A 13,315-nucleotide genomic window follows, 5' to 3' on the forward strand; every position below is an offset into this window, starting at 1 on the left:
ACCCGATATCCAGTATTTTACTTGGCAAACAACCCGATATCTGATATTTTCTTTGCCAAACAACCCGATACCGATATCCAGTATTTTCCTTGCCAAACAACCCGATATCCAGTATTTTCCTTACCAAACAACCTGATACCGATATCCGATATTTTCCTTGCCAAACATCCCGATATCCAATATTTTCCTTGCCAAACAACCCGATATCCAGTATTTCCTTACCAAACAACCCGATACCGATAGCCGATATTTTCCTTGCCAAACAACCCGATATCCAATATTTTCCTTGCCAAACAACCCGATATACAGTATTTTACTTGCCAAACAACCCGATATCTGATATTTTCCTTGCCAATCACCCCGATACCAATATCCGAAATGTTCTTTGCCAAACAACCCGATATCTGATATTTTCCTTGCCAAACAACCCGATACCGATATCCAGTTTTTCCCTTGCCAAACAACCCCATATCTGATATTTTCCTTGTCTAACAACCCGATACCGATATCCAGTATTTTCCTTGCCAAACAACCCGATACGGATTTTCGATATTTTCCTTGCCAAACAACCCGATATCCAATATTTTCCTTGCCAATCAACCAGATATCCAGTATTTTCCTCGCCAAACAACCCGATATCCAGTATTTTACTTGGCAAACAACCCGATATCTGATATTTTCTTTGCCAAACAACCTGATACCGATATCCAGTATTTTCCTTGCCAAACAACCCGATATCTGACATTTTCCTTGTCAAACTTCCCGATACCGATATCCAGTATTTTCCTTGCCAAACAACCTGATATCTGATATTTTTCTTCCCAAACATCCCGATATCCAATATTTTCCTTGCCAAACAACCCGATATCCAGTATTTTCCTTACCAAACAACCCGATACCGATAGCCGATATTTTCCTTGCCAAACAACCCGATATCCAATATTTTCCTTGCCAAACATCCCGATATCCAGTATTTTCCTTGCCAAACAACCCGATATACAGTATTTTACTTGCCAAACAACCCGATATCTGATATTTTCCATGCCAAACACCCCGATACCGATATCCGAAATTTTCTTTGCCAAACATCCCGATATCAGATATTTTCCTTGCCAAACAACCCGATATCTGATATTTTCTTTGCCAAACAACCCGATACCCAGTATTTTCCTTGCCAAACAACCCGATACCCAGTATTTTCCTTGCCAAACAACCCCATACCGATATCCAGTATTTTCCTTGCCAAACAACCTGATATCTGATATTTTTCTTGCCAAACATCCCGATATCCAATATTTTCCTTGCCAAACAACCCGATATCCAGTATTTTCCTTACCAAACAACCCGATACCGATAGCCGATATTTTCCTTGCCAAACAACCCGATATCCAATATTTTCCTTGCCAAACATCCCGATATCCAGTATTTTCCTTGCCAAACAACCGATATCTGACATTTTCCTTGTCAAACAACCTGATACCCAGTATTTTCCTTGCCAAACACCCCGATATCCAATATTTCCCTTGCCAAACAACCCCATACCGATATCCAGTATTTTCCATGCCAAACAACCCGATACCAATAACCGATATTAAAAATTTTAGCAGCCTTCTAAGCATTCTAGTACAGTTAAATAGTTTAAACACACACACACACACTGAACAAAAATGTACACTGCTCAAAAAAATAAAGGGAACACTTAAACAACACATCCTAGATCTGAATGAAAGAAATAATCTTATTAAATACTTTTTCTTTACATAGTTGAATGTGCTGACAACAAAATCACACAAAAAGAATCAATGGAAATCCAATGTATCAACCCATGGAGGTCTGGATTTGGAGTCACACTCAAAATTACAGTGGAAAACCACACTACAGGCTGATCCAACTTTGATGTAATGTCCTTAAAACAAGTCAAAATGAGGCTCAGTAGTGTGTGTGGCCTCCACGTGCCTGTATGACCTCCCTACAACGCCTGGGCATGCTCCTGATGAGGTTGCGGATGGTCTCCTGAGGGATCTCCTCCCAGACCTGGACTAAAGCATCCGCCAACTCCTGGACAGTCTGTGGTGCAACGTGGCGTTGGTGGATGGAGCGAGACATGATGTCCCAGATGTGCTCAATTGGATTCAGGTCTGGGGAACGGGTGGGCCAGTCCATAGCATCAATGCCTTCCTCTTGCAGAAACTGCTGACACACTCCAGCCACATGAGGTCTAGCATTGTCTTGCATTAGGAGGAACCCAGGGCCAACCGTACCAGCATATGGTCTCACAAGGGGTCTGAGGATCTCATCTCGGTACCTAATGGCAGTTAGGCTACCTCTGGCGAGCACATGGAGGGCTGTGCGGCCCCCCAAAGAAATGCCACCCCACACCATGACTGACCCACCGCCAAACCGGTCATGCTGGAGGATGTTGCAGGCAGCAGAACGTTCTCCACGGCGTCTCCAGACTCTGTCACGTCTGTCACATGTGCTCAGTGTGAACCTGCTTTCATCTGTGAAGAGCACAGGGTGCCAGTGGCGAATTTGCCAATCTTGGTGTTCTCTGGCAAATGCCAAACGTCCTGCACGGTGTTGGGCTGTAAGCACAACCCCCACCTGTGGACGTCGGGCCCTCATACCACCCTCATGGAGTCTGTTTCTGACCGTTTGAGCAGACACATGCACATTTGTGGCCTGCTGGAGGTCATTTTGCAGGGCTCTGGCAGTGCTCCTCCTGCTCCTCCTTGCACAAAGGCGGAGGTAGCGGTCCTGCTGCTGGGTTGTTGCCCTCCTACGGCCTCCTCCACGTCTCCTGATGTACTGGCCTGTCTCCTGGTAGCGCCTCCATGCTCTGGACACTACGCTGACAGACACAGCAAACCTTCTTGCCACAGCTCGCATTGATGTGCCATCCTGGATGAGCTGCACTACCTGAGCCACTTGTGTGGGTTGTAGACTCCGTCTCATGCTACCACTAGAGTGAAAGCACAGCCAGCATTCAAAAGTGACCAAAACATCAGCCAGGAAGCATAGGAACTGAGAAGTGCTCTGTGGTCTCCACCTGCAGTACCACTCCTTTATTGGGGGTGTCTTGCTTATTGCCTATAATTTCCACCTGTTGTCTATTCCATTTGCACAACAGCATGTGAAATTTATTGTCAATCAGTGTTGCTTCCTAAGTGGACAGTTTGATTTCACAGAAGTGTGATTGACTTGGAGTTACATTGTGTTGTTTAAGTGTTCCCTTTATTTTTTTGAGCAGTATACTTTGTTGGCATTTACGTATGTCCCCATTACCATTAAAACATAATCAAAACCTATTTATTTTACTTACTTGCTGCCGGGCGCACCGATTTGTATCAAGAACTGCAACGCTGAGGGTTTTTTCATGCTCAACAGTTTCTCATGTGTCTCAAGAATGGTCCACCACCCAAAGGACATCCAGCCAACTTGACACAACTGTGGGAATCATAGGAGTCAACGTGGGCCAGCATCTCTGTGGAACGCTTTCTACACCTTGAAGAGTCAATGCCTTGACGAGTTGAGGCTGTTTTGAGGGCAAAAAGGGGGGACACAATATTAGGAGGGTGTTCTTAATGTTTTGTACGCTCAGTGTATGTTTTTTGCTTTATGTAATACCATATATTTTAATGCTTTATGTGATGTATGTAATCGATTGATATATAATTTGGATATATTTTGAAATGTAGTTACATGGTGATTCATTTTGTTTTTCAGAATCTCCAAGCAAACTCAGTCTCTCCAGAGATCAGTCTCTCCAGTACCCAGTCATCTGTCCATGAAGAGTGACTTCTCTATGGATCATCCCATTTATTTTAGTGATGGATCAAAGACCGTTGGAAGCAGGTAAGTTACTGGTCAGAATTGATGATATTACTATTGAAGAGGAGAAACTTCAAGATCTGAAACCAGATGCATTTTGTGTATCTGAGTATGTACTGTACAGCAGTGGTCACCAACCTTTTCTAAGTCTAGATCACTTTCACAGTAAAAAAAAAATGGCTGAGATTTACTGCTCAGATTGTTTTTTTTTACATTAACCTCACACAAACAGTTTTGTAGGAATGAGGTTTGGGCAGTAGGCCTAATACATTATCCCAGCATTAGGCTATATGATTGGACTGTCAATGTTGTTATTAATCAGACCATACTATATTTCAAAACTCTAGCTTTGATACCAAAATAGATCAGTTGGTTTAATACAGCAGCTCTTTGCTGTATTCATTGACAGTCTCTCTGTGGTCATGGTTTTAAAAGATATTAAATCTTACATAAGCTAGTAGCCTATTAAACTTGGCTGTGGCCAGAGTCATGGAAGCTCTGTAGCCACAGTGATTTGAGCTATCTACGCAGTAGGTGCACTCGATTTAGTCACAGATTTGTGGAGCAATTCTGTGGAGCAAGAATTGAAATAAATAGCTTTTTATTCTACTGGACTGATGGTATCTGCATCTGAAGGTCAACGAGGTCAAATCACGACGTCAGTGAACTTCAGGTCGAAAAGTTGGAGCTCTAGAAATATGCCTGAGTTTCCGACTTGGATTTCCGAGTTGGATGACATTTCAAAATGATTGTTCCCAACCACCTCTCACGGTCCCTGCTCTCTCCCTTCTTTCCTCCGGTGAGACTGACCAGAGAGGGGGGACACCGTCTTCCACCTGATGTTGAAACTCGAGTCGCACCGCATCTGCCTCATGCACAAATTCATGTTGTTCCTATGACCAGAGAAAGCGAAAAATTCCTAAATATTAAAATCGACACGACGAGCTGCTAATAATAATAAACCGCAAGGCAATCGATACTTGGCTACTCTTTCATTGGCGATGCAGCCCGAGCAGAAGTATGGAGAAGTGCGCATTGTAAAATAGTTTTATGTAAACAGTGACCGTGCTGAAAATAAACTTAAACATGAACTCTCATAAAAACAGCAGCTCTTTGCTGTATTCGTTGACAGTCTCTCTGTGGTCATGGTTTTAAAATATATTAAATCTTACGTAAGCCTATTAAACTTGGCTGTGGCCAGAGTCATGGAAGCTCTGTAGCCACAGTGATTTGAGCTATCTACGCAGTAGGTGCACTCGATTTAGTCACAGATTTGCCAGTCCTCCGGGAAGGCAGAGTTTGTCTCATGGGAACACGTTGCTTACCCGGTGCGCAGGACGTTTGAATCAAGTGCACCTACAGGCAACAACTCAACACGATTTTAAAAAGGAGCGCAAGCCTTTATAGTTGGTTGGCTTTTCTACAGAAATATTTGGTGATCGACTAGGAATGCCTTGAAGATTGACCGGTTGGAGAACCACTGCTGTAAAGCATCTGCTTATAATTTGTTGTTTATGTCAATTATTTGAAGACACTGAGTGTACAAAACATTATGAACATCTGCTTTTTCCACGACATAATTGACAAGGTGAATCCAGGTGAAAGCAATGATCCCTTATTGATGTCACTTGTTAAATCCACTTCAGTCAGTGTAGATGAAGGGGAGTAGACATGTTTATTAGGGATGCACCGATATGACATTTTTGGCCGATAACCATATCCAATATTTTCCTTGTCAAACAACCCGATATCTGATATTTTCCTTGCCAAACAACCTGATACCGATTTCCAGTATTTTCCTTGCCAAACAACCCGATATCCAGTATTTTCCTTGCCAAACAACCCGATATCTGACATTTTCCTTGTCAAACAACCCGATACCGATATCCGATATTTTCCTTGCCAACAACCCGATATCCTATCGTTTCCTTGCCAAACAACCCGATATCCAGTATTTTCCTTGCCAAAGAACCTGATATCCAGTATTTTCCTTACCAGACAACTCGATACCGATATCCAGTATTTCCCTTGCCAAACAACCCGATTTCCAGTATTTTCCTTACCAAACAACCCGATACCGATATCCGCTATTTTCCTTGCCAAACAACCCGATATCCAATATGTTCCTTGCCAAACAACATCCGATATTTTCCATGCTAAACAACCCGATACCGATATCCGAAATTTTCTTTGCCAAACAACCCGATATCTGATATTTTCCTTGTCAAACAACCCGATACCGATATCCAGTATTTTCCTTCCCAAACAACCTGATATCTGATATTTTCCTTGCCAAACAACCCGATACCAATATACAGTATTTTCCTTACCAAACAATCCGATATCCAGTATTTTCCTTACCAAACAACCCGATACCGATATTTTCCTTGCCAAACAACCCGATATCCAATATTTTCCTTGCCAAACAACCCGATACCATATCCTATATTGTCCTTGCCAAACAACACCCGATATCCAATATTTTCCTTGCCAAACAACCCGATATCCGATATTTTCCTTGCCAAACAACATCCAATATTTTCCATGCTAAACAACCCGATAAAGATATCTGAAATTTTCTTTGCCAAACAACCCGATATCCGATATTTTCCTTGCCAAACAACCCGATATCCGATATTTTCCATGCCAAACAACCCGATACCGATATCCGAAATGTTCTTTGCCAAACAACCCGATATCTGATATTTTCCTTGCCAAACAACCCGATACCGATATCCAGTATTTTCCTTGCCAAACAACCCGATATCTGATAATTTCCTTGCCTAACAACCCGATACCGATATCCAGTATTTTCCTTGCCAAACAACCCGATATCCATTATTTTCCTTACAAAACAACCCAATACCGATATTCGATATTTTCCTTGCCAATCAACCCGATATCCAATATTTTCCTTGCCAAACAACCAAATATCCAGTATTTTCCTTGCCAAACAAGCCGATATCCGATATTTTCCATGCCAAACAACCCGATACCGATATCCGAAATGTTCTTTGCCCAACAACCCGATATCCAGTATTTTACTTGGCAAACAACCCGATATCTGATATTTTCTTTGCCAAACAACCTGATACCGATATCCAGTATTTTCCTTGCCAAACAACCCGATATCTGACATTTTCCTTGTCAAACTTCCCGATTCCGATATCCAGTATTTTCCTTGCCAAACAACCTGATATCTGATATTTTCCTTGCCAAAGAACCTGATATCCAGTATTTTCCTTACCAGACAACTCGATACCGATATCCAGTATTTCCCTTGCCAAACAACCCGATATCCAGTATTTTCCTTACCAAACAACCCGATACCGATATCCGCTATTTTCCTTGCCAAACAACCCGATATCCAATATGTTCCTTGCCAAACAACATCCGATATTTTCCATGCTAAACAACCCGATACCGATATCCGAAATTTTCTTTGCCAAACAACCCGATATCTGATATTTTCCTTGTCAAACAACCCGATACCGATATCCAGTATTTTCCTTGCCAAACAACCTGATATCTGATATTTTCCTTGCCAAACAACCCGATACCAATATACAGTATTTTCCTTACCAAACAATCCGATATCCAGTATTTTCCTTACCAAACAACCCGATACCGATATTTTCCTTGCCAAACAACCCGATATCCAATATTTTCCTTGCCAAACAACCCGATACCCATATCCTATATTGTCCTTGCCAAACAACACCCGATATCCAATATTTTCCTTGCCAAACAACCCGATATCCGATATTTTCCTTGCCAAACAACATCCAATATTTTCCATGCTAAACAACCCGATAAAGATATCTGAAATTTTCTTTGCCAAACAACCCGATATCCGATATTTTCCTTGCCAAACAACCCGATATCCGATATTTTCCATGCCAAACAACCCGATACCGATATCCGAAATGTTCTTTGCCAAACAACCCGATATCTGATATTTTCCTTGCCAAACAACCCGATACCGATATCCAGTATTTTCCTTGCCAAACAACCCGATATCTGATCATTTCCTTGCCTAACAACCCGATACCGATATCCAGTATTTTCCTTGCCAAACAACCCGATATCCATTATTTTCCTTACAAAACAACCCAATACCGATATTCGATATTTTCCTTGCCAATCAACCCGATATCCAATATTTTCCTTGCCAAACAACCAAATATCCAGTATTTTCCTTGCCAAACAAGCCGATATCCGATATTTTCCATGCCAAACAACCCGATACCGATATCCGAAATGTTCTTTGCCCAACAACCCGATATCCAGTATTTTACTTGGCAAACAACCCGATATCTGATATTTTCTTTGCCAAACAACCTGATACCGATATCCAGTATTTTCCTTGCCAAACAACCCGATATCTGACATTTTCCTTGTCAAACTTCCCGATTCCGATATCCAGTATTTTCCTTGCCAAACAACCTGATATCTGATATTTTCCTTGCCAAACAACCCGATACCAATATCCAGTATTTTCCTTGCCAAACAACCCGATATCCAGTGTTTTCCTTGCCAAACATCCCGATATCCAATATTTTCCTTGCCAAACAACCCGATATCCAGTATTTTCCTTACCAAACAACCCGATATCCAATATTTTCCTTGCCAAACAACCCGATATCCAGTATTTTCCTTACCAAACAACCCGATATCCAGTATTTTCCTTGCCAAACAACCCGATATACAGTATTTTACTTGCCAAACAACCCGATATCTGATATTTTCCATGCCAAACACCCCGATACCAATATCAGAAATGTTCATTGCCAAAAAACCCGATATCTGATATTTTCCTTGCCAAACAACCCGATACCGATATCCAGTTTTTTCCTTGCCAAACAACCCCATATCTGATATTTTCCTTGTCTAACAACCCGATACCGATATCCAGTATTTTCCTTGCCAAACAACCCGATATCCATTATTTTCCTTACCAAACAACCCAATACGGATATTCAATATTTTCCTTGCCAAACAACCCGATATCCAATATTTTCCTTGCCAATCAACCAGATATCCAGTATTTTCCTTGCCAAACAACCCGATATCCAGTATTTTACTTGGCAAACAACCCGATATCTGATATTTTCTTTGCCAAACAACCTAATACCGATATCCAGTATTTTCCTTGCCAAACAACCCGATATCTGACATTTTCCTTGTCAAACTTCCCGATACCGATATCCAGTATTTTCCTTGCCAAACAACCTGATATCTGATATTTTTCTTGCCAAACATCCCGATATCCAATATTTTCCTTGCCAAACAACCCGATATCCAGTATTTTCCTTACCAAACAACCCGATACCGATAGCCGATATTTTCCTTGCCAAACAACCCGATATCCAATATTTTCCTTGCCAAACATCCCGATATCCAGTATTTTCCTTGCCAAACAACCTGATATCTGACATTTTCCTTGCCAAACACCCCGATATCCAATATTTCCCTTGCCAAACAACCCCATACCGATATCCAGTATTTTCCTTGCCAAACAACCCGATACCAATAACCGATATTAAAAATTTTAGCAGCCTTCTAAGCATTCTAGTACAGTTAAATAGTTTAAACACACACACACACACTGAACAAAAATGTACACTGCTCAAAAAAATAAAGGGAACACTTAAACAACACATCCTAGATCTGAATGAAAGAAATAATCTTATTAAATACTTTTTCTTTACATAGTTGAATGTGCTGACAACAAAATCACACAAAAAGAATCAATGGAAATCCAATGTATCAACCCATGGAGGTCTGGATTTGGAGTCACACTCAAAATTACAGTGGAAAACCACACTACAGGCTGATCCAACTTTGATGTAATGTCCTTAAAACAAGTCAAAATGAGGCTCAGTAGTGTGTGTGGCCTCCACGTGCCTGTATGACCTCCCTACAACGCCTGGGCATGCTCCTGATGAGGTTGCGGATGGTCTCCTGAGGGATCTCCTCCCAGACCTGGACTAAAGCATCCGCCAACTCCTGGACAGTCTGTGGTGCAACGTGGCGTTGGTGGATGGAGCGAGACATGATGTCCCAGATGTGCTCAATTGGATTCAGGTCTGGGGAACGGGTGGGCCAGTCCATAGCATCAATGCCTTCCTCTTGCAGGAACTGCTGACACACTCCAGCCACATGAGGTCTAGCATTGTCTTGCATTAGGAGGAACCCAGGGCCAACCGTACCAGCATATGGTCTCACAAGGGGTCTGAGGATCTCATCTCGGTACCTAATGGCAGTTAGGCTACCTCTGGCGAGCACATGGAGGGCTGTGCGGCCCCCCAAAGAAATGCCACCCCACACCATGACTGACCCACCGCCAAATCGGTCATGCTGGAGGATGTTGCAGGCAGCAGAACGTTCTCCACGGGCGTCTCCAGACTCTGTCACGTCTGTCACATGTGCTCAGTGTGAACCTGCTTTCATCTGTGAAGAGCACAGGGTGCCAGTGGCGAATTTGCCAATCTTGGTGTTCTCTGGCAAATGCCAAACGTCCTGCACGGTGTTGGGCTGTAAGCACAACCCCCACCTGTGGACGTCGGGCCCTCATACCACCCTCATGGAGTCTGTTTCTGACCGTTTGAGCAGACACATGCACATTTGTGGCCTGCTGGAGGTCATTTTGCAGGGCTCTGGCAGTGCTCCTCCTGCTCCTCCTTGCACAAAGGCGGAGGTAGCGGTCCTGCTGCTGGGTTGTTGCCCTCCTACGGCCTCCTCCACGTCTCCTGATGTACTGGCCTGTCTCCTGGTAGCGCCTCCATGCTCTGGACACTACGCTGACAGACACAGCAAACCTTCTTGCCACAGCTCGCATTGATGTGCCATCCTGGATGAGCTGCACTACCTGAGCCACTTGTGTGGGTTGTAGACTCCGTCTCATGCTACCACTAGAGTGAAAGCACAGCCAGCATTCAAAAGTGACCAAAACATCAGCCAGGAAGCATAGGAACTGAGAAGTGCTCTGTGGTCTCCACCTGCAGTACCACTCCTTTATTGGGGGTGTCTTGCTTATTGCCTATAATTTCCACCTGTTGTCTATTCCATTTGCACAACAGCATGTGAAATTTATTGTCAATCAGTGTTGCTTCCTAAGTGGACAGTTTGATTTCACAGAAGTGTGATTGACTTGGAGTTACATTGTGTTGTTTAAGTGTTCCCTTTATTTTTTTGAGCAGTATACTTTGTTGGCATTTACGTATGTCCCCATTACCATTAAAACATAATCAAAACCTATTTATTTTACTTACTTGCTGCCGGGCGCACCGATTTGTATCAAGAACTGCAACGCTGAGGGGTTTTTCATGCTCAACAGTTTCTCATGTGTCTCAAGAATGGTCCACAACCCAAAGGACATCCAGCCCACTTGACACAACTGTGGGAATCATAGAAGTCAACGTGGGCCAGCATCTCTGTGGAACGCTTTCTACACCTTGAAGAGTCAATGCCTTGACGAGTTGAGGCTGTTTTGAGGGCAAAAAGGGGGGGGGACACAATATTAGGAGGGTGTTCTTAATGTTTTGTACGCTCAGTGTATGTTTTTTGCTTTATGTAATACCATATATTTTAATGCTTTATGTGATGTATGTAATCGATTGATATATAATTTGGATATATTTTGAAATGTAGTTACATGGTGATTCATTTTGTTTTTCAGAATCTCCAAGCAAACTCAGTCTCTCCAGAGATCAGTCTCTCCAGTACCCAGTCATCTGTCCATGAAGAGTGACTTCTCTATGGATCATCCCATTTATTTTAGTGATGGATCAAAGACCGTTGGAAGCAGGTAAGTTACTGGTCAGAATTGATGATATTACTATTGAAGAGGAGAAACTTCAAGATCTGAAACCAGATGCATTTTGTGTATCTGAGTATGTACTGTACAGCAGTGGTCACCAACCTTTTCTAAGTCTAGATCACTTTCACAGTAAAAAAAAATGGCTGAGATTTACTGCTCAGATTGTTTTTTTTTACATTAACCTCACACAAACAGTTTTGTAGGAATGAGGTTTGGGCAGTAGGCCTAATACATTATCCCAGCATTAGGCTATATGATTGGACTGCCAATGTTGTTATTAATCAGACCATACTATATTTCAAAACTCTAGCTTTGATACCAAAATAGATCAGTTGGTTTAATACAGCAGCTCTTTGCTGTATTCATTGACAGTCTCTCTGTGGTCATGGTTTTAAAAGATATTAAATCTTACATAAGCTAGTAGCCTATTAAACTTGGCTGTGGCCAGAGTCATGGAAGCTCTGTAGCCACAGTGATTTGAGCTATCTACGCAGTAGGTGCACTCGATTTAGTCACAGATTTGTGGAGCAATTCTGTGGAGCAAGAATTGAAATAAATAGCTTTTTATTCTACTGGACTGATGGTATCTGCATCTGAAGGTCAACGAGGTCAAATCACGACGTCAGTGAACTTCAGGTCGAAAAGTTGGAGCTCTAGAAATATGCCTGAGTTTCCGACTTGGATTTCCGAGTTGGATGACATTTCAAAATGATTGTTCCCAACCACCTCTCACGGTCCCTGCTCTCTCCCTCCTTTCCTCCGGTGAGACTGACCAGAGAGGGGGGACACCGTCTTCCACCTGATGTTGAAACTCGAGTCGCACCGCATCTGCCTCATGCACAAATTCATGTTGTTCCTATGACCAGAGAAAGCGAAAAATTCCTAAATATTAAAATCGACACGACGAGCTGCTAATAATAATAAACCGCAAGGCAATCGATACTTGGCTACTCTTTCATTGGCGATGCAGCCCGAGCAGAAGTATGGAGAAGTGCGCATTGTAAAATAGTTTTATGTAAACAGTGACCGTGCTGAAAATAAACTTAAACATGAACTCTCATAAAAACAGCAGCTCTTTGCTGTATTCGTTGACAGTCTCTCTGTGGTCATGGTTTTAAAATATATTAAATCTTACGTAAGCCTATTAAACTTGGCTGTGGCCAGAGTCATGGAAGCTCTGTAGCCACAGTGATTTGAGCTATCTACGCGGTAGGTGCACTCGATTTAGTCACAGATTTGCCAGTCCTCCGGGAAGGCAGAGTTTGTCTCATGGGAACACGTTGCTTACCCGGTGCGCAGGACGTTTGAATCAAGTGCACCTACAGGCAACAACTCAACACGATTTTAAAAAGGAGCGCAAGCCTTTATAGTTGGTTGGCTTTTCTACAGAAATATTTGGTGATCGACTAGGAATGCCTTGAAGATTGACCGGTTGGAGAACCACTGCTGTAAAGCATCTGCTTATAATTTGTTGTTTATGTCAATTATTTGAAGACACTGAGTGTACAAAACATTATGAACATCTGCTTTTTCCACGACATAATTGACAAGGTGAATCCAGGTGAAAGCAATGATCCCTTATTGATGTCACTTGTTAAATCCACTTCAGTCAGTGTAGATGAAGGGGAGTAGACATGTTTATTAGGGATGCACCGATATGAC

The 13,315-nt window shown here is 42.4% G+C and overlaps 1 protein-coding gene across 3 annotated transcripts in view; it reads left to right on the forward strand.

Moving 5' to 3' along the window:
- Positions 1-13,315, forward strand: part of LOC123733362 (uncharacterized) — a 79,345-nt gene that overhangs the window by 28,474 nt on the left and 37,556 nt on the right. For all 3 annotated transcript variants that reach the window (XM_045712779.1, XM_045712778.1, XM_045712780.1), the window contains exons 5-6: positions 3,727-3,855; positions 11,513-11,641. In XM_045712779.1, the coding sequence (XP_045568735.1) occupies positions 3,727-3,855; positions 11,513-11,641 (258 nt within the window). The remainder of the gene's footprint in view (positions 1-3,726; positions 3,856-11,512; positions 11,642-13,315) is intronic.

Source organism: Salmo salar, unplaced genomic scaffold (assembly GCF_905237065.1).
Source record: "Salmo salar unplaced genomic scaffold, Ssal_v3.1, whole genome shotgun sequence".
NCBI classification, from domain to species: domain Eukaryota; kingdom Metazoa; phylum Chordata; class Actinopteri; order Salmoniformes; family Salmonidae; genus Salmo; species Salmo salar.